The sequence below is a fragment of the Nansenia antarctica genome (assembly GCF_963989245.1).
Source record: "Nansenia antarctica genome assembly, chromosome: 12".
NCBI lineage: Eukaryota > Metazoa > Chordata > Actinopteri > Argentiniformes > Microstomatidae > Nansenia > Nansenia antarctica.
Window position 1 is genome coordinate 8,130,535 of NC_137682.1, and position 21,763 is coordinate 8,152,297.

The 21,763-nt window shown below is 43.4% G+C and overlaps 1 protein-coding gene across 1 annotated transcript in view; it reads left to right on the top strand.

The window, feature by feature from the left end:
* Positions 1 to 220: 220 nt before the first annotated feature.
* The window catches only part of myo10 (myosin X), a gene marked incomplete at its 5' end in the record, with an annotated part of 96,231 nt that continues 74,688 nt past the window's right edge, over positions 221 to 21,763 (top strand). The window contains one exon of the mRNA XM_080542730.1: positions 221 to 241. Coding sequence (XP_080398856.1) covers positions 221 to 241 — 21 coding nt within the window. The remainder of the gene's footprint in view (positions 242 to 21,763) is intronic.

Here is a 21,763-nt window from a genome sequence, read left to right on the forward strand (position 1 = left end):
TCTAACACTTTTTAAAGGACATATGGTGTTGGAACTATAACCCATGAAACAAAGGCAGAAGTTGATTCTCCCTCTCCCGGTGAACTATTAGGGGACTTGCCTATCTGGCCATGGACTAAAAGACTGTGGATGATGCCTTTGCTCTGAACATCAAACACATGGTTTTGGATGCGCGATTTGCATACAGTGATCCTTGTGGATTATTAACATAACAAGGACGATGGATAATTTTTTCACGGAGGTAGGTTGGCTTATCAAAACTTTAACTGTTAGAATAGAGAAAGAACTGTACAATTACGGTGGATTAAGTTTGAGCAGCCTATACGTTTGGAATAAGAACGATTCATTGTGGGAATAACGAACATCTTCAACACTTTGAAGTGTTTCTGGGAGTATGTTTTGCGCTTAAATGTATCAATTATAATAGACATAAGAACTTCATAAGGCAATTGAAGCTCGTTGATTTGTGTGTGAAATGATGTGGGGTTAGTTTGGACCCGTTCCCAGTAGAACCTGGCATTTCCCTACCTTCACCTTTCTTAACAAGAGGTTCCGTATAGCTTTTAGTACACTGCAATAAGTCAATCTAAGTAAGATGAAATAATCTTAAATCAAGGCAATATATGCTTGTTTTTTCTCTGACTGCATTAGTTTTAAGATCTCTTTTACTTGTTTTAAGAAACTCTTGGCATGTGACATTTTCCTGTTCTGTTGGCAGATCATTTGGCTTATTTTAAGTCATATTTCCCCGATTTTATTGCTTTTTTCTTGTTTTTGAGAGCTCACTTTTTGCAGTGTAGACACCTAACAACCTAACAACCTAGTGAGGCTTGAGAAGCTGGCAATTGACACTTGTTGATTTGGCAAATAAACACAAAACATCAATGATCATCTGCTATTGTTACTACCACTAATTACAATGGTGGTTGATAATGTTCATAATAGTAATGTATTGTTAATGATTTATAACGTTGTCTTAAACAGAAACCCTTTATGTAGCCTGTTCTATTCTGATTAAATAGCCTATTTAGTTGAGACTGAATATGTAAATGCTTTAGATTATTCTTATTTTCTTATTATTTTATTTTATGTTTCAGTCATTTTACAGTATGATTCATGGAAGGGGAAATACTATGTTGAAACTGTGTGTACACACTATGACTTATTTATGAAACCTGTATGATGATGTCATAATGCCACACCTTGATATATGAGTTACACCTGAATCTCCCTTTGCCCTAAGCAGTTATTGCGGTTAGGGAAATGTACTTATCATCACCTAGCCCATGGTCTGTTTGATGTGGGTGTGGCGTCAAAGCAAAAAAAAAAATTCAAAACCAGTTCCACCCAGGTAGAGTATGTATAATCATTAGTGGAACCAACAAAAGCGTGTGGAAAAGTTGAAGTAACAGTCCAGTAAACCAGACATCCTGGTTGCATGACAACAGCATGGTTCCTCAGACCCTTGAGCCCCAAAAGGCAGAGAGACTGAATATTTATCTTTGCCAGGAGCAGGCTGGTGCATACAGTAGTCTCAAATATCTGCCTGCCTGCCTGCCTGCCTGCCTGCCTGCCTGCCTGCCTGCCTGCCTGCCTGCCTGCCTGTCTGCCTGCCTGCCTGCCTGCCTGCCTGCCTTTATGTCCCTCAGCTAATCTCATCTGAAACAAAGGGCCCAGTCTTTAAAGGAAAAGGGCATTTGACAAGGAAGCTCATCTCACTTCCAAACAGCAAAGGTTATAAGGCCAACAGTTTGAACAGATTATGTACAGTACAATGAATGCAGAATTTGGAAGCTTGATATTGATTTTGATACGTGTTGTAGTTAGGATACGCAAAATGTCAGTCGGAAGCAAACTTACTTCCACTACACTACAAGCACAACAACAGCAGTGAGGAACAGAGACTGTCAATACAATTGTGTCAAACTAATGACCTCAAATGGCATTTTGCTCATTCATTAAATGCAGCGATAGAATCCAGCACTCAACACCTTATTGTAAGTTGCCATTGATAGGCAAGATAACATTCCCTAATAGGTTTTCCTGTAGATCCCATGACCCACTTATAGCCACAACCTTATCCTCAGCCAGTGGCTGGTAGGGCTTTGTTGACACAGCAGAGTCAGACAGTTCAACGTCTGTCAGCCGTTGGTTGAACGGGCTTGTGTTTATTTGAACTGTGTTGTGGGCGGTCTTGTTTCAAGGTAACTCGGCCAGACATTACATCTCCACACCTATCATGAGCAAATCTACCTGGTGTGTCACTGTAATTACATTATCACATTACTGACCTCGTCCCCAGGTTATTGCACACAGCACATATACAGTAAGCCTAGAATAACTACGACTCAAACCTGGCCTTAGTGGGAGTACTGTACATTTAGTGTAAAGAGTAAAGTTGCTATTTGACTCCAGCGAATCATACGGCAGCGAGGTGAAGCTCCGAATCAGACACATGTATGTGGTGTGAAAGCACTGGTAGGACGTGCTGTGGGAGATGATTGATGCCAAGTAAAGCCAATGATTATGCGCCGTCCATTTCCGACTGTCTTTCTATTGGCTCAATGAAGGCCAAGTTTGATGTGTTGGTACACCAGACCATTTTACGCGTTTTATCCGTACGGTTCGCCAGCCACGGTTCAATATAGGCCTACTAGTGAACCGTGGCGGTTTTTCGGTTTATGCTGCGTTTCGTTGAAAGTCGGAGGTCGAGTTTGTCTGGAACACAGTTGCTTCTGTAACTTGTTCAAATGTGTGTTCATGGCGAGTGGAGTTGAGAACATGGCAACAGTTTGAGGATGCCCCGGATTGCTACAAATCTGCGTTGTTGAGTCATTTCGGGTTTTTTATTCATGAAAGTAATTGTTTATTATATACAAATAGTAGCATTTTTGTTCTCCTTACTCACAAAACATGTACCGAAACCCCTAGTAGTTATAATCCTATAGAGCAGGGGTCGGCAACCTATGGCACGCGTGCCAGCAGTGGCACGCGACAGCTTAAACAGTGGCACGCAAGCAATAAGTGCGAGAATGGGATTTTTATTTTATTTTATTTTTTTATGTTGGCCGCGTTCGTAAATTCGCGCACACTGGGTTCAACATCACAATGGGACCAAGTCATTTGATTGGACTAGAGGCAGTCTCAGGGACGCTCCGGCGCTCTCAGGGCGAATTTACGAATGCAGCCCCAGTCCAGGGGTGGCCAACCCGGCTCTTTGCCTGTCTCTGTGCGGCTCTTTAATCCATTCATTAAACGTGCGTGGCTCGCTCTCTGTGTCTCAATAGGCGTCGTTTTGGTATGGCAATTCATGGCACTCGCCATACCTGGCTTAACATTTTTTTTAAATCTGAAACACGTTTAGTCATGTTGGTGATTTTATCCACTCCACACAACGGTAACTCAAAACCTCCCGGCTCCATCTCACCCCACCAGCCAAGCGCTGTAGTGGAGCGCAGGGTTGCCAGACGGGATTTGACCATTTCCAGCCCAACCAGTCTAAAAGCTGCCAAATTCACCTGTCCAGTGTGACCAAAAGTAGGCCTATCTGGCAACACTGGAGCGGGACATCGGTTCCTCAATAAACAAGCCATGAGTAACGTTCATGTTAAAACCTTGTCCACGATTCTCGTTCATTCAGGTGGGTTAAACAAACTGTATAAATGCCATTTACATACTGTTGGTTCAAATGTAACATAGTAATGAACAAGTTCATGTCATGTTTTGTCAGTACAAACATGTTCTAATGTTATTTTAGTGAGTTCGCTAGTTAGCGAACATTAAAGATTACAAGAGCTAGTTTACGTATGTCAACAATGTCTCTATTCTCAATAATTTCAGTAATAATTGTACCAAATTGGGGCCAGTAACACTTACTTGTGTGTGAGTAAGTTATATGTGTGTGCAAGCATGTTTTTGATATTATCAATCGTCTCACTTTTACTAGTTGAGCTGGTAAAACAAATATACCAGGGGAAAAAAGGAAAATGGACATAAAGACCTCTTTTGCTCAAAGGGCAGCAGAGACAAGTACAGGGACACAGGTGAGGTCTAAACAGGTGACAGGGACACAGGTGAGGTCTAAACAGGTGACAGGGACACAGGTGAGGTCTAAACAGGTGACAGGGACAGGGACACAGGTGAGGTCTAAACAGGTGACAGGGACAGGGACACAGGTGAGGTCTAAACAGGTGACAGGGACAGGGACACAGGTGAGCTCTAAACAGGTGACAGGGACACAGGTGAGGTCTAATCTAGCGTTTTAACAGTGCAGTTAATTTAGAGTTGAGAATAGCTAAATCTGTAAAGTTTGGTTTCTAAGGAGATTGAACCAGTCTGCCTGCTAGGAAAGATGTAGGCTACTACCTGCATACTGTAGTTGTCTCCTTTATTCATTACCTTAATGTCACATAAGTAAATTGTATAGAAACAACTCATCAAAATTGACTATTGCACAACTGTTTTGAAAAAAACATCCACCGAGGGGGGGATTTTTTTTTTGCAGATCTGTTGGTCTGTTTGGTTTGGTTTGATGTCGAGTCATAATTAATGTTGATATTGTGGTTGGCACACTGACTAACAAGAACATTTAAAAATGGCACTTCATATCAAAAAGGTTGCCTACCCCTGCTATAGAGGCATCTTTACACTGCTGATCGGTCATAAAAATCCAAAACAGTGCTGTTGTAATTATATAAACAATACATTACACAGATATTCCATTTCGGCAATTTAAGACGGCATAGCGTCTTACACATAAACACGTAAAAGGTTCCTGTTGTGACACATCTTTCACATGACATTCGCCTTTTCTGACTAACTTGTTGCGATGAAGCTTATCCATGTGTTAGGTCTGCACGGTAGCGTCCTTCATTTCCACTGACAAAATACCGCTACAGAGGCGTCTCTGGTACAAGGGGTTGAGGTGGCAGACACCTTTTTTTGACTGCTTTTGGACTGCTTTTCATATCTTTTCACAAAATTAGGAAGCCATCAGTACCATCTCTGTGCATCCACATTTCTCAGTGTAAAGATGGCTTACAAGATGTGTCATTATGTCAAAGCAGTACGTCTGTGCTAAGAGTGTTTAGTTCTTCTTTCTTCCCCATCTTGTACTTAGAGTGAAACATGATACCTGTGGAACAACTAGATGGAATTTAAAGACCTTGCAGATTTGTCGTTTTTGTTCTCTGCCTCGTGTCTCCTACCCAACTGTGCTGTGTAGGCCTCCTCTTACACTGGCTTAGTCTGCCGTTTCTATCTGCTTAAATTATAAACAAATAACCTGGATCTAAAAGCTGGTAATGTCTGTAACATTACCAAACAAAAAAGAAAAACAGTGAGACAGCCCTGCTTCTCGTGAAAAATGACTGCTCGATCTTTTTCTTTTTTTTACACTTACTCTAATAACAGCTACTCAAAGGAGGCAGACATTTTGGATCTGTGCCAGAACAGTCTGCAATTTCCAGTTTCTCCACACCGAATTGACAGTCGTATGTAGGGTAAAAGTCAGGGCTGTAAGAAATGTGTCTGTGAGAAATTAAACAAGGTCCAGCCTTGTATTTTCTTTGTACTGATTAAACTATGATTGTTAATGCAGTATGTTGAAGATATTCTATATGGTCCCTAAACATCCCAGACTCAGATCAAGTTTTTCTATCTGTTTTATCATTTCATTTTGATGGTTCATACCTGATTCAGATATGTAGATAAGTATCTAGGTTTCTGCAGGCCCATCCGTGACTTTCTGCTTAGTTTAAAGATATAAAACTAAGACTACTTAGTTTTCTCCCTGACTATTAAGCTTAAGTATTATGAGGTAGAGTATGCTGATCCTAGATCTGTGCCAGCAACTACTACTTGCTGTGTGTTTTTTCTCACCATTGCAAAAGTGTAAATGAGTGTGGAATACACACTACTTTACCCCCTCCTCTCAGGGTATATACATGACGATGAAACAACGACGAAACACAATTTCAGGGTCGATCTGATCTCAGCGTTTTTTCATCGTTGCGCAAAAGAATCTCTGGCCACATGGAATCGCGTATTCAGGTACACTGGGCATGCGCAAACTGGTAGACCCCGAAAATTCTTCAAGTATGATGGAGACGTATCGTCACCATCTCAGCTGTCGAATTCGGCGGAGTCGTGTAGCCGCTAGGTGCAAACGATATCAGATTGTCGCCGTTTCAGCCAAATCCGGCGCTGTGTAGCCATCCCCTCAGTGTAAACACACTGAAAGCTCAGGTCCTTAAGTGGTGGTTGTAAATAGGTTCCTGGCAGAACTTAAGAGCAATGAGCTGGACTCGTTTCGTTGTCCTTCCTCCTTGGCCTTTCACAAAAGACCCCACTTCCTGGCTGATCGCTGTTAACATTCCAAAAGACTCTGAAACGTTTTAACCTCTAACATTCTCCTGCTTCAGTCTACACGTGGACCTGCAGTAAGCAGTGGCTGTGTTCTCTGCATTTGATTTGAAACCATGTCTTATAGTATACTTGTTTCTGCTTTACAAGTTGTGGCTGTCGTAAGACAATGCATTACAGAATTCTGCACTGGTTTCAGACCCTCTACCTGGTCAAGAACAATTCTCAATTCTTATCAAATGGTTTTTTTCTCCATTATTTGCTCATAGAGTGAAAATCCTGTTCTCTATAGTCTCTGTCCATGTGAGGCCATTTCCCATTTTGGAAAATATAGATGCATGACACTTATTAGGGAACACATACAGAGAGAGACATACAGTGCGAGTCTATGATTTGTTCTTGCAATTGAGTTGACCCTCCCTTTTGCCCATTGCTGACCCCTCCCTGTCCCTAGCTCTTTAGCTGTCTAGTTTTAGGTTTTGTAGTTTTAGTTTAGTTTTAGACTATCTTAGACTGTTTTAGACTAGTTTGGGTTTTAGACTATGTAGTTTTAGTTTAGTTTTAGACTATGTAGGCCAGGTTTTGTATTGTATTTGTTTGTGGAGGATGTTGTTGTTGTATGCCTGTGAACAGGTCACATTTGAAAATGAGCCCTTGGGACTCAATGTGTTTTTACCTGTATAAATAAAGGTTAAATAAAAAAAAGGAAAGATTTGAACTGTCCTCCTGACACTAATCCCTAGGAGTCCTGCTGGGTGTATTCTGTGTGCATTCCAGGCAGTCTAACTGGTCAATTACAAACCAGCATAAAAGTGTCTCAATCTCACTGTTTGATTAATGATCAGTGACAAGGTGTCCTTGAGCAGGAAGGGCTACAGAGCAGAGATATGTCTTGTGGGTTTTAACACTGGAGCCTGAGACATGTATTGGAGCACAGTTCTTATTGGCCGATATTAGCCTTTTACATAAATACCTGTATCAGCACATGTTCCTCCAATAATGCGCCGATACAATCCCAAAGATGTGTGTTATATTATCCACATATTCTGAAATTATTGTTGAATTGGGTTTTTCCAGAGCAGGGCTAGGGTTATATATATGGATTTTTATGAACCTGTTGGCGTGAATTATTATTATTTATTTATTTTTAATTTGTGATGCTTTTAATACAAAACGACGTATAATTACAGGGACATTCCCCCTAGAGTAATTGAAGGCTAAGATACCTTAGGCACATATTAGTTATTGGTGAATTTTGACCCCCGTAAATCGGCATTGGTATCGGTCGGACCCAAGTATCTATGGGCTCTAGTTAACATTGCCTTTATGAGCATCATGTTTGTGAGAAGCGTTTATCTTTAAGAGAAAATATGAGGTAGGATTAGAGTACAAGTGAATGGTAATATTGGATGGCTGGGTTCTGTAGTCTTGAGATTATTATGATGTGGGTTGGTATGTGGTTTAGGATAAATTATTAATCTAAATTATGTACAGATTAAAATATATTTTTGTTCATAGGGATTAACTGTTCTTATAGGCTGGTTAGTTATTTGGTTAGTTAGTTACCGTCGTAACAGAAATATATGAATTTTTGCAGAGGATCACTGTTCAATTTTTGCAGAGGATCACTGTTCAATGAACAGTTTAGAGGTAAAGCACCTGCATGTTAACTACTGTATCACTGGCTTTGGTGTATCAACACAGTATTTTCACATTGTAGACGGTTTAAATAAAGTTCACAAAGAACTACCAATAGTCCAGTCAGAAATAGAGACTGACTTCTGCCCCCTACACATCCGCAGCAGTTGAGTGAGAGCTGGTAGGCAGTGACCTGTCATCAGGACACCCACATCCTGACTGGTCTGTCTGGTTTGGATGCTTCACTTTCATAACTGTTTGATAGCTGATGATGTCACTCGCAGGATGTCAGGGCTGAAGAAAATCAGATGGGAAAACTGGCGCTCCAAAGATTGCTTCCTGTCCGGGAGACCTCAGTCCGTCTCTGAAAATACAAAGCATTCCCTCAAGCACAAGGGTAGAAGAAAAACAAAAGATTCTGTTGAATTTGACATCCTTTCGTTCAGACAGATGTAATTTATAGCAAGCTAATGACACTTAATTTGCAGTCAACTTGTTTTTGGTATGTTTTAGCCACATAGGGTCAGGAGGAATGTCAGGGGATAAACAAACTGTTTCTGTTTGTCTGGTTGTGGCCCAAATGAAGAATGTGCATTGAAGACTCAATTCAGAACTTTTCAAATGATTCTTGAATTTTTCCAGTAATTTTTCTGCTATGTGACCACAATATCACTGAACCAAATAGTTTGAAGTGCCTTCATAGTTCTCGTTCTCTCCAAAAGCCAAACTTTTCGGACCTTGTAAGTAGTAGGCCTTCTGTAGTTTTTCAGAGACAGTTGCTATGAGGATGCTGTATGGGTCAGGTGGTAATTAATAAAACTAAGAATGCTTTGGAGGGGTCTTCTGAGGTAAATAAACTGTAGAGTAGCTCTCTTCAAAATTGAAGCTTACCTCACCACAGTTGAGTTCTTCACTGACTAAGCTGCTGACGTTAAGTATACAGGAGTGTATTCAGTGACTCTACAGATTAGCAAAAATGCTATTATTATGCTATATATGATGTTAAATGCTGAGAGGGCTAGAACACATCCTAGTTTTTCCCATTCTGATTGTTGACTGAACAAACTATGACTACCGGTATATACATTTTATTTAATTGTTTTATTTATTCTTTATTTTACCAGGCAAGTTGAGAACAAGTTGAGATCTTTTGCAGCAACAACCTGGGGAAGAGTAGCAGGGGGGGATTATAGTAGATGGCCATGATAGTGTGAGGGCCAGATTGGGAATTTAACCAGGACACCAGGGGCCTCATTTATAAAAAAAAAAGTACTTGAACGTCATCTTTGACTTGCACGTAAGCACATTTTTCTAAACGGACGTAAGCATTATTTATAAAACGGGCTGCGCTTGTTTAAAATTGCGTACGTACTAAAGTCTATAAATACCAAATATACTTGAGAATGAGCTTTGTATTTACGCCCTGTACGTCGTTAAGATAGTTTTAATATGTGTGCCGAACACCCTAGCTCATAGCTGCAGCTACAGTGTACAGTGTCCGTTCTACAACAAGGGTGTCTGTTGTTCCCTGCAAGAGAAGAATGCCAGAAAGGGAAGCCAGTGTTTACATTCTGTCTGTCCCCATCCTCTTGCATTTCCACTCCACTACGAGTTTGCTAACTGCAGGCGTCCGCACCAAGGGACCACAGCTGGGCAGCACATGGCAACACTGGCCCCAGCTGCCAGCCCATAACACACACACACACACACACACACACACACACACACACACACACACACACACACACACACACACACACACTTGTGGCGGAGGAGAAAGTAGGTCAGGTACTGTAGTCTTTGAGTGTGGGGCCACCGGTTTGCTTAGCGAGAAGAGAGTTTCATCATCCCCCTCACTGGTTTGAATGGTCTTTGGCTTGCGAGCTCAGACAATAACTTTTCACTGTACGGTAGTTCTCTGTGAGGTCATCATGAAAGACTAGTTCCCACCTGAAGTCTAGACCTGAGTCTAGGGAGAGAAAACATCGACCATGAATTTCAACTGGAATTTCAACTGGTTCAGTGTTCATGTTCTGTTCTGTTCATATGTTTCCAGACAGTATAGCACTGCCAATAGATTCTGGTGCTGCCATTACACTATGTATTCGGTAATACTTCACTTCGTAGACATATTTCTATTATAAATATGGCTCAACTTTTGTTGAAATGAGAAGCAGAAACTATGGAAAAGGAGGATGAAATAAGACACTCATCATCATCATCATCATCATCATCAGACAGACAGACAGACACACATAAAAACACCTGCCCGGTCACAGTCACCAAAAGTACACACCCTGGTTGGTAAACTTAGATAAACACACAACCCAATTCATGTTTCTGTGCTGCATGCGGTGGCTGTCTGAACAAAAATAAGAGGACAAAACCCTATTCCCTTCTTTTCCGTGTACTCTGCAATGTGACTCAGTGGAGGGAAAACAGTGAACTTGCTCTGTAAGCACATATTTCGGAGTTGTTTTGTTCTCCAAACCAATATTAGCTTGAAAGCGTCTCCTCATTTAAAATGACTAATTGCTATGAGAGCAAACCAAAATGGCCGCCTCTCCGGGAACACTGTGGCCGAAGAAGATGAAGGCCGTAGAACAAAACATGAATGTAAACAGGAAAGCAGAGCAGGATTTTGCCCTCACTTCAAATACAGGGTTTCAAAGTTTGTTTATTTTCAAATCTTTTTTGTGTACAGGATAAGTGTGTTTATGTTTCAGTTTGGGGGAGCGGGGGGGGGATAGGTAACAGAGGATGTCTGTTCTCTGTTAAAGCTTCTTTATCTCTTCAGTCTTAACATAGCTGTTTTGCTAAAGTTGCTGTTGACTCTCTAATACAGAAATGTAATTCTAGACTCCAATGCTTTCACGTTCACACGGTTGTCTAATGGAGAATGTATTTGTCATGTATGTAGGAGACCTTTTGAAATCTCAAGGTCAAGGTCTAAGCAAAAACACCTGTTTTCTTTCTAAAAAAAAAAAGTGTAAGAGCTTACTACAATTGTTGGCTTGGGGCCCTGAGTGGAATTTCACATTAACTGTTTGTAATTGCACTTTTAAGTGTAGATTCCTTCTCAAGTCAATACCAAAATGTGTGTGAATTTATATCTATGCCTTTTACAAGTCACAAGAGCTCGATTGACAATTATTCACAAAGTGTTCATGATGACCGCGCAGTTGAGGAGGGAAAAAAAAGGACCTTGTTAAATCATACCACAGACTGCTGGAAGATATCGCTTTGTGTCCTCCATTGACAACAAGTAGCCTAAAGGGCTCTGCACACAGCGTGCGATTTCTGTTGCGCGTCAACATTCCATTTTGAAGTTTGAATGGAAGTCTATGAGAACATCGCATTTCAACACACACAGCCCCGATTTTAATCGCACGGCGAAAATTCGATTCCATTCATTTTTAATGGGAAAAAGCACAAATTTGACAGTGCGACAAAACTCGCACGCCGTGTGCTTTGTCCCATTCAAAATGAATGGAATCGAATTTTCGCCGTGCGATTAAAACACATTCAGTGTGTGAAAAGACCGAAAGTTTACCGAACACCGACAGCAACCCATGCTGTTCTGTGAATGAGACGAGCATCGAGTGATGAATGCTTACTGCCAAGTCATATATTTTGGTGCATCCCTACAACAAATGCATTATAATCAGTGATTTTGAGAAATTCTCACAGTGGTTGATGCCAACGTAATCATGAGGCCCATGATTCATCTTTGCAGTGCTTTACTCATCTCTGTCATTGTCATTGTGCAAAGCGCTACAGAATTGTCACATAACAGGGTATAATAAGGACTATTGAAGTGTTCAGAGATCAGAGACTGTGACTCAAACAGACTCATCTTCACTCCAATTCAGTGTTCATTTGTGTAGCATAAGCAATTTGCTAATTGACTAGCTTTGAGAGAGAAGCATTAACCCATGTGTGCATAAACATTATTCAACTTCAGAAGCTAGAGTTCAACCGGAAGGGGACCTACAGGCCCACCACAATTTAAGAAGACAACTTTTCCACCAAATGTATTTTTTTGTTAGATTATCTTGGTAGTGCAGGTTGGCCTCTGCAATCCACATTCAAAGACAAAGTGTTGGGGAAATGCAGTGAGGCATGAATGGTTTTAGTCCCGTAATCCACCGTCGGTCGGGTAGGGGTGGGTTAATTGTGCCTAGAATCCCAGATGCCTTGATGCTGTTCAGCGAGCGCTGTGATGTCCCCCAGGCCTTTTCTTTGTGACAGAACATGTCAGTGTCAGCCATACAACTCCACACACCTATGTGAGTCAGTCCGATTGCGCTAACCATTTCAAAACAAAGCTGAAGGATTAATAGAAAACAGTTGAGACATATAGCACTATTAGCACTAAGACTCTTGTTAAACAAGGTGTGTGGAGAAAAATATGAATGAAACAGCAAACCAATCATATTTGACATGAAGTATAATTAGGGGTGTGACCGACAAGAAGACACTCAGGGTGTTGTTCAGATGTGTCAGCATACCTCCTGAAATAAAAATGTACAACAGTGTGTTGTCTTGTCACTAGAGTTTCAAATGTTTTATATTCAGAGGTGGAAAGGTTCCGTGGGAATATATGGGAATTAACAGAAATATATGGGAATTCATGGAAATAAATATGCAAATTAATATTAATATCATTTAAATGTAATGTTTCTTGCATTGGATATATGTACCATATCATATGAAGACTGAAACATAAACGTTTTATTTACCTTATCATAAGTAGATATAATCGATCCTGATTGACGTACATGCACTTCAGTCTGTGTTCTGAAACAGCTGTTGTAGTGTGGAATCTGCTCACTCCGGCCAGACTTTAGCTGTCCTCACTGGAGGTTTAATAAATTTGATGCGGGGTGTGTACTTTGGGAGTAGGAGCAATGAGAGATGATCAGACTGTCCTAGGTGGGGGAGGAGGATGGCTCTGTCACCTTCAGCAATGTTTGTGTACACATGGACGAGAGTTTTGTTTCCTCTAGTGACACGGGGATATGTTTTGGGAGTACAGTCTTTACCGACAATAAAGACGCCACCTGAGTGTGCAGTTTGTTGTTTGCTAAGAGCTGCATGTTGTTCTTTCATTGCTAGCTTAGTATTGGCATCTGAGAAATATAGGCTGCAATGACCATGATAGTTGTAACGTTGTAACCTCTCTAGGCAGGTAAAACGGTCTACACTTGATCATCAGGTACTCTATATTGCAGAACATAAAGGTTTTTAGCTTAGTTTGAAATATTTGTAGGGTTTGGGCCTGTTTCAGGGAGTTTGTTCCAGGAGCATGCAGCAGAGTGACTGAATGCTGCTTTACCGTGTTTTGTTTTCACTCTTTGAATGATTAGCTGATTAGTCTCAGCTGACCTTAGGGGCCTTGCTGGAATATAGGGTGGGAGAAGATCTGATGGATCTATGTATTTTGGTCCAAGAGAGACTGGTAGCCAGTGTAGAGATCTCAGGATTGGTGTAATGTGTTCAAACTTCTTTGCTTTTGTTAGGACCCTAGCAGTGGTATTTTGGATGAGCTGCAATTTACGAACAGCTCCTTTAGATAGGCCTGTTAGTAGACCATTACAATAATCAATTCTACTAGTAACAAATGCATGGATGAGTTTTTCAAGGTCTTGCTTGGACATGAAGCCTCTCATTCTTGTTATGTTTTTCAGGTGATAGTAGGCTGATTTAGTTATCGAGTTGATGTGGCTGTTGAAGTTTAGATTGGAGTCTAGAATTACACCATGATTTCTGACCAGTTTTTTTGTTTGAAGAGAGAGAGAATCACGTTTTGCACTGACTTTCGATCTTTTGTCAGGTGCACCGAATACAATTATCTCTGTTTTGTCCTTGTTTAGTTGGAGGAAGTTTTGTGTCATCCAGGCGTGTATTTGCTCAATGCAATTACAGAGATTGTCACTATATATTGAGATTGATTGAGATTGAGATAACGTTTATTGCCACTATGCGTTACACATATAGGAATTTGCTTCGTCACCACAGCAAGTGCGTTTATACTTTTTTCACATATCAAAAAACAGGACAACACAACAACAACACAGGACAGACAACAGTGCATTGGATAGTGCGGTATAAAGTAAAGTGCAGTGCAGAGTTTTTTTTTTTTACAGAGTCCAGTTCAGTCCTGGGCAGACTTGGGGGCGGGGGGGGGGGGGAAGCCAGAGTCATTTAACAGCCTGGCGGCTGAGGGGTAGAAGCTGAGCCTGTGGCGGGCCTTAAGTGCCTTAGGCAGCCGCAACCTTCTTCCAGAGGGAAGCAGGGTGAGGAGGCCGTGGCCGGGGTGGAAGGGGTCAGCCATGATCTTCCTTGCCCTCCTCAGAGCCCTGGTGTCATGCAGGGAGTTGAGGGAGGGCAAGGGACAGCCGATCACCCTCTCTGCTGAACGTCGCACCCGCTGCAACTTGGCCTTGTCCTTGGTCGTTGCAGCAGGGAACCAGGTGATGATGGAGTGGGTGAGGATGGATTCTATGATGGCCGTGTAGAACTGGACCATCATGGACCTCGGCAGCCTGAGTTTCCTCAGCTGCCGGAGGAAGAACATCCTCTTCTGGGCCTTCTTTGTGAGGACCTCGGTGTTCTGCTCCCACTTTAGGTCCCGGGAGATGGTCATGCCTAGAAAGCGGCATGACTCCACGGAGGCCACCGGGGTACCTCCCAGCGTGATGGGAGGGGGCAGGGCTGCTTTCCTTCGGAAGTCCACCACCATCTCCACTGTTTTTAGAGCATTTAGCTCCAGATTGTTTAAGCTGCACCATCTCTGCAGCCCCTCGATCTCACCCCTGTAGGCAGATTCGTCCCCCCCGGAGATGAGGCCCACCAGGGTGGTGTCGTCTGCAAACTTCAGGAGCTTGACCGAGGGGTGGCGGGAGACACAGCTGTTGGTGTAGAGGGAGAATAGTGCTGGAGACAGGACGCAGCCCTGCGGGGAGCCCGTGCTGGTGGTCCTGGAGCTGGAAATGCTCTTCCCCAGCTTCACCCGCTGAGACCTGTCAGTCAGGAAGTCCGTGATCCACCTGCAGGTGGAGACCGGCACCTGCAGCAGGGATAGCTGGTGCTCCAGGATGTGTGGGAGGATCGTGTTGAAGGCCGAGCTGAAGTCCACGAACAGGATCCTGGCGTAGTTGCCTGCAGTGTCTAGGTGTTCTAGTACGTAGTGCAGAGCCATGTTCACGGCGTCCTCCGTGGATCTATTGGCTCTGTACGCGAACTGCAGGGGGTCCAGTACAGGATCCGTGATGAGCTTCAGGTAGGCCAGGACAAGGCGCTCCAGGACCTTCATGACGACGGAGGTCAGAGCGACGGGTCTGTAGTCGTTGAGGCCTGTGACCTTGGCCTTCTTGGGGACGGGGATGATGGTTGATGCCTTGAAGCACGCTGGGACGTGACACAGCTCCAGCGAGGCGTTGAAGATGTTGGTGAACACCGGGGCCAGCTGGTCGGCGCAGTGCTTCAAGACAGAGGGAGAGACGGAATCCGGACCAGCTGCCTTCCGGGGATTCTGCCTCTTAAACAGTCTGTTTACCTCTCGCACTGTGACAGAGAGAGGGGGTGGGGAGGGGGGGGTGGGGGTGGGCGGGGCGGGTGAGGAGGGGGGAGGGAGGGGGGGGGGAGGGGGGAGGGTGGGGGTAGCAGGAGGGACATTGGCCCCCCTGGGGGACGGGGGTGGTGGTTGTAGCCGGGGGGTGTGGAGGGAGAGGGCGGGGGTGGGCGGGAACCTCTCTTTCTCAAACCTACAATAGAACTCGTTCAGCTCGTTAGCGAGGGGGAGGTTGTCGGACATCAGCGGGGACCTGGGTTTGTAGTTGGTGATGGTCTTTAGGCCTTTCCAGACGGAGGCGGAATCCCCCTCAGAGAGCTGTTTCTGCAGCTTCTCCGAAAAGCGATGCTTCGCCTCCTTCACCGCTTTGGCGAACCTGTACTTGGCCTGCTTGACCCGGTCCACGTCCCCACTGCGCCTAGCCACCTCCTTCTCTGACCTCAGACGCCTGAGTTGGGATGAAAACCAGGGCTTGTCGTTGTTGAAGGACTTCCTGGAGCGGAGGGGGACACACACCTCCTCGCCAAGGCTGATAAATGATGTAACAGTGTCTGTGTATACATCCAGATTGTTACCAGCCTCTGGCCCCGCCCACTCCACCAAGTCCTGGTCACAGCCTGCACTCTCCAACCAGGCGCAGAGTCGCTCACATGCCTCACTGGACCACACCCTGAATCGCCGTACAACAGGTTTAGACAGTTTTAACCTCTGCCTGTAGCGAGGGATCAGGTGTATGAGGATGTGGTCACTGTAGCCCAGTGCAGCACGGGGGACAGAATGGTAGGCTTGACGAGCTGTACAGTAGCAATGGTCCAGAGTGTTCACCCCCCTGGTGGGACACGTGACTTGCTGCCTGTATTTGGGGAGCGCCCGGCTAAGATTAGCCTGGTTAAAATCCCCCAAAACAACAACAAAACTGTCCGGGTAATTACGTTCCACACTCATCAATTGCTCTGCCAGTGTGTCTAATGCTGCGGTGACGTCCGCATCAGGTGGAATGTAGACACACGCGAGAATGAATGAGCTGAACTCACGGGGTGAATAAAAAGGACGGCAGAGGATGAATAGCGATTCTATAGCCGTGGAACAGTGTTTGTGGAGCACTGTCACCTCGGAACTCCAGCGCACGTTAACAAAGAACATTAACCCCCCACCCCTAGACTTGCTCACCGCCTCGAAGTCTCTGTCAGCCCGGAACGCGGAGAATCCCTCTAGCTCCACCGCCTCGTCGGGGACAGATGGAGATAGGTGCGTCTCCGTGAACGCGAAGACAGCCGAGGAGTGGAAGTCGCTGTTCCTTGCAACGAGACACCGGAGTTCATCCATTTTATTGTAGAGGGAGTTCACGTTGCTCAGGAATATGCCCGGGAGTGGTGGTCGCGTTCCTCTCCGCCGAAGTCGAACCAAACAGCCAGCTCTCCGACCTCGCTGCCTTCTGATCCACCTCACGGCTCACGGCTATATATAGTCATTCGGTGAGAGGGCTATGTAGATTTCAGTGTCATCCGCATAGTTGTGGTAGGCAATTTTGTTCTTTTTTATGATGTGTCTCAATTGAAGCATGTAGAGATTGAATAGAAGGGGGCCAAGGACTGACCCTTGGGGAACCCCACATGTCATTTTAATTTGGTCAGATACAAAGTTGCCAATGAAGACATAGTAGCTTCTGACCTGTAGGTAGGACCTAAACCAGTTTAGGGCAGTGCCCGAAAGTCCTACCCAGGTTTTTAGTCTATCTATTAGAATGTCGTGGTCTACAGTGTCAAAGGCAGCGCTAAGATCTAGCCTACTAGATATTTTTCTGTGTTTACATGAATGTCATTAAGGACCTTAATAAGGTATTAGAAACCGTTTCAGTGCTATGTAGGGGGTGAAAGCCCGATTGAAAGAGATCATTTAGGGTCAAATAATTGCTACGTTGTTTGTGGGCAACCATTTCAATTATTCTTCCTGTACAGGAAAGGTTTGATATGGGTCTGTAGTTGTTTAGTAGTACTGGCCTACAGTATAACATTTCTCAACACAGACAGGAACATTCCTATTTCAAGTCTACTGTAAGTAAAACACAGGAGCTTTTGCCTTTTATGACTGTCCACAAATTCTGAATATTTGCATATCTGTTTTGTTCTCTCACAGTCTATTAACGAAAGACTGTTGTTATTACCCTGTAGCAGCTTCCCTAGCCAACCGATCAGATGTTCTGTTGTTCAGCATTCTCCCAAGTCAGCTGTAAACTCACATGGATACACCCTAGAGCTGCATTCCATACACAATACTCATGCAACGCTGTCCAGGATCAGCGTCCAGGATCATGAAACATACTTCATTACTGAATTAGAGTAAGTGCACACTATAAAGTAAACAAACATCATCTGGCTGAAGGATCCATTGAAACCTGTCATGGTTGTTGTTCCATCTGAAAAGGCTCTGATCATTTTCTGAGCACCCGATCAAAACAAAAGGCATAGCTCATCAACAGCTGCTTCCTGTGTTGACGGTGTGAGAAGAGCATAGCCTCCAGCTAGCACCCCAGCCCCTTTGAAACGAGAGAGCGCTGAGTGACATGACCCTTGACCCCTCCCACTCTTCCTGTGTTAATAATTCAAACATACCAGGTGCTCCATAGATGACTACTGGGTTTAAACCCATAGTCATATTTGGGGTATTTTTGTCATAGGGTATTTTGTCTAGATCAGTTATGTCTAGTGTCTAAGTTAGTTATGTCTAGTGTCTAAATACAGTATACTCTGTAGACCGCAAGAGTTTGAAGCATACACAAGTAGCCCATACAGTCAATGCTGTGAAACTGGGGGAAGCTGTTTAATCTTAATGTGCCATAGTTACTATTAGTATTTGAAATTAAAAAGCATTTAATCTGCTGCGTGGACTGATAATCATATTCCATTGGTAGTTGTTGAGTAGTTGTCTTTAACAACTTTAAATATACTCTTCTCCTCTCTCCACATTGGGGGAATTTGATCCCACCATCCTAACTCAAGATGCGCAGTCAGTACATGGGTTTGTTTAGTTTGCTTCAGAACCTTTTTCTCTCTCTCTCTCTCTCTCTCTCTCTCTCTCTCTCTCTCTCTCTCTCTCTCTCTCTCTCTCTCTCTCTCTCTCTCTCTCTCTGGCTACCATAGCAGGCTTAAAATCACGGCGCGGCAAGAATTATACCAGTGGAAGCTTGTACACCGCATGCTACCGTTAATACCTTCCACCGGCCCAACCCTACCACCCACTCACCTCAGGAGACCTACTTTACGCAACTTTTGCTTACTTGCTTACTTTGCTGAGCGAAATTACCAACTTAGTGGCCATGCCCATTAAAATGTAGTGTTGTACAGTGCTCTTTAGAGGAAGCTAATTGGAGCCCAGTGTGTGTAACCATATGGATACAGAGTGGAAGTGTGTGTTTACACCTCCTAAACCAACACGACTAGCTGTCGTCTTCATATGGGACACGGTCTGGTCAATTGGTCCGCAGGCGATTTAATGTTTGAACTTTTCTTTAGAAAGATGTAAATACATTTCAGCGTTGTTGAAAGTTGCTACTCTTTCATCTTTCATTTAGTTGCTACTCAACTAACACAGCTTGTTTTGTGAGCCTTCTAACAATGTAAAGTAGTGTTATAGTTAACTAGGTAGCAGTGGGGATTACTCACCGGATCCATTGCATTGCAGTATTTTGGCTTGACTAGTGAGTTTGTGTTGTGATTTTCAACAACGCTGAAACATATTTCTGTGTTTCAAAATAAAAGTCTGAACATTTTGATTGGTTGTCGACTTGCGGCCCAAATGACCAGACATGTCACATATACCGGTAGTTCTCATATCTCATATCTTAAAACAAAACAAACGGCAAATTTTCCAGTAAGACTGCTTCATTGGAATGTGAATACGGTTGTGTCAACGTGAACAAGGTTGTCAGAGCAGTTTGTTTCCGCACCAGTGTTCTTCTGTCTAGTGAGATTTGGATCTCCTGTAAACCTTTGCCTCACCTGCCTTCCTCACATCTCTCAGCTCCACCTCCAATATCTGACAGGGTCTGGTGAAAAAGTCCTCAAGTAGGGCAAGGTCATCGACGGCAAGGTCGTGACTACTCTGAACTCTACTCTGACCACTGCTCATTTGATACTGCAAACACTGGGAATACAAGCCTACTGTCAATTCTAGTGTGTGTATGTGAGTATGTGTGGTACAATCTGACACTGTATACTGTGTACCCCACAACCACTCTCTCTGGGTCCTCTTTGTCTCCACCTTAGCATTGTCTGTCAGTTCCTCTAAACAATTCCTGTTTTGTCAAATCCACATTGATCCACAACAAACTCTAAATCAGTTACTTCCTGTCCCCCACAATGCACTGCTTGGCTGTGTGTGCCACCAAACCCAGGCTGCCATTACTTTATTTTTTATTTTTTGGGGGATATTTTCTACAGCTACTACTAAGCTTGCAGGTAAGGTCAATTGAGTAATTCACTGGAATGTACTTTGAATTAGATTAGATTCACTTTTGATTCTCTTTTGCCAGCAATCATAACACTGTTCAAAAACAACGAGTGTCTCCAGTTTTGTTTACATTCTGCAGTTTGTGACTTATGGACTTTCATTGTGTGTTTTCAGTATATAATCCATTGAGGGTCCAGAGCTCTCTCTAGGCATGAGGATCAGACCCTGCCATGCAGTCAGGCTGAGATATTGGTACACATGGTTTTCTTTAACCACTTGTAACAGGAGTGTTTAAAAAAAATAAAAAATAAAAAATAAAAAGAAGAAAGAAAAGCTGCCTTTTATGCGTCTCAATAATCAGCAGAATGAGTGTAATTACTTTTTGATTGGGTTATGTCTGTTTCCCTTTCATCAGCAGCCTCGTCATGGGCCTACACAATGTGTTCTGGTTTGTTAAACATTGTACATTGTGCCATGTGAATGCCATGATTGAAAAGAAAACGCTTTTTCCTAGAATAGGAAAGAATAATATGTGGCCAGCCCCCATTATGTTCAGCCACCCCGGTTAAGTAGTATCTAACCTCTTATTAAGGGGCATTAAGGACTGGATACCCTTTCTGAAGGCTGTGTCTTATGCTGTGTAGTCATGACGATTAGAGCCACGGTGGACATCATTCACAACCATGCAGGACGACAGCAGTCGGCTTCTCCTGAAGACCTTGAAAAGTCTCCAATAGGAATGGATTTATTGTATTGTGGGGTAGTGGTGGTCTAGTGGATGGTGAGCTGGCCTGCTGATTGGAAGGTTGTGAGTTCAAATCCCGCCTGAAACACCACCGCTAGTGTGCCCTTGAGTAAGGCACTTAGCCCTCAGTTACTCCAGGGGGAACGTCCCTGTAATTTGCAATTGTAAATCACTTTGGATTAAAAGCGTCTGCTAAATAACAAATTCTGAATTCTAAGCCTTTTGGAATATGCTTAGTGGGATTCCACATTTTGAAAAAGTGACTTTAGCAGATGTCTCTTATTTTGAATCTCTTTTTGTTACTGCTTCATGTCGTTACTGCTTCATGTCTTTACCATGGGCTTGGATAGGTTTAGGAGTCTGAGAAACTGAAACTGAAGATCTACTAACTACACAGTACCAAACCCGGATTATCCATATGTTGCATCGGGTGAACGCCCTGGGGCACCAGCCAATGAGGGGGCACCAAATTATTCGGACAATGAAGAGACCTTTAAAATATTTTGCGCACATTTTTTAAATATAGGCTATATTTACTGGAAGTCATCCACACAGGTACAAAACTAACGGTTATATTTAGGCTATCATGTATAAAAAGATAAATAATTGCGAGTTCGGTGTAAGTGCCCCCCCCCCCCCCAGTCACAGACAAGTGCGCGATGACGCAGGGCCGTGTGTCTCTACGTCTGATACAGCATCACGAAGGTGAGCAGAGCGGCAGAGAGAGGCGCTGTTTATTTCCATAATACCTGTAGTACGCTTCATTAATGCTGACAGAAAATAATGTTCTTATTCTTATATGCCTGCAACAGTCGTTATTGGACTTGGTTGGTATTGAGCTTGTTTTATTGTAGTATACAGTATGTGCATTTTCCCCCTTTGTTATGGTTTAGCATGTAGTCTCAGGCCCTTATGATGGAAATAATTAGCCTATATTTAGAAAGTCGTGTTGCATTGTGATGTGAGTTGCATTCAGATTTGAGCATCAGCCT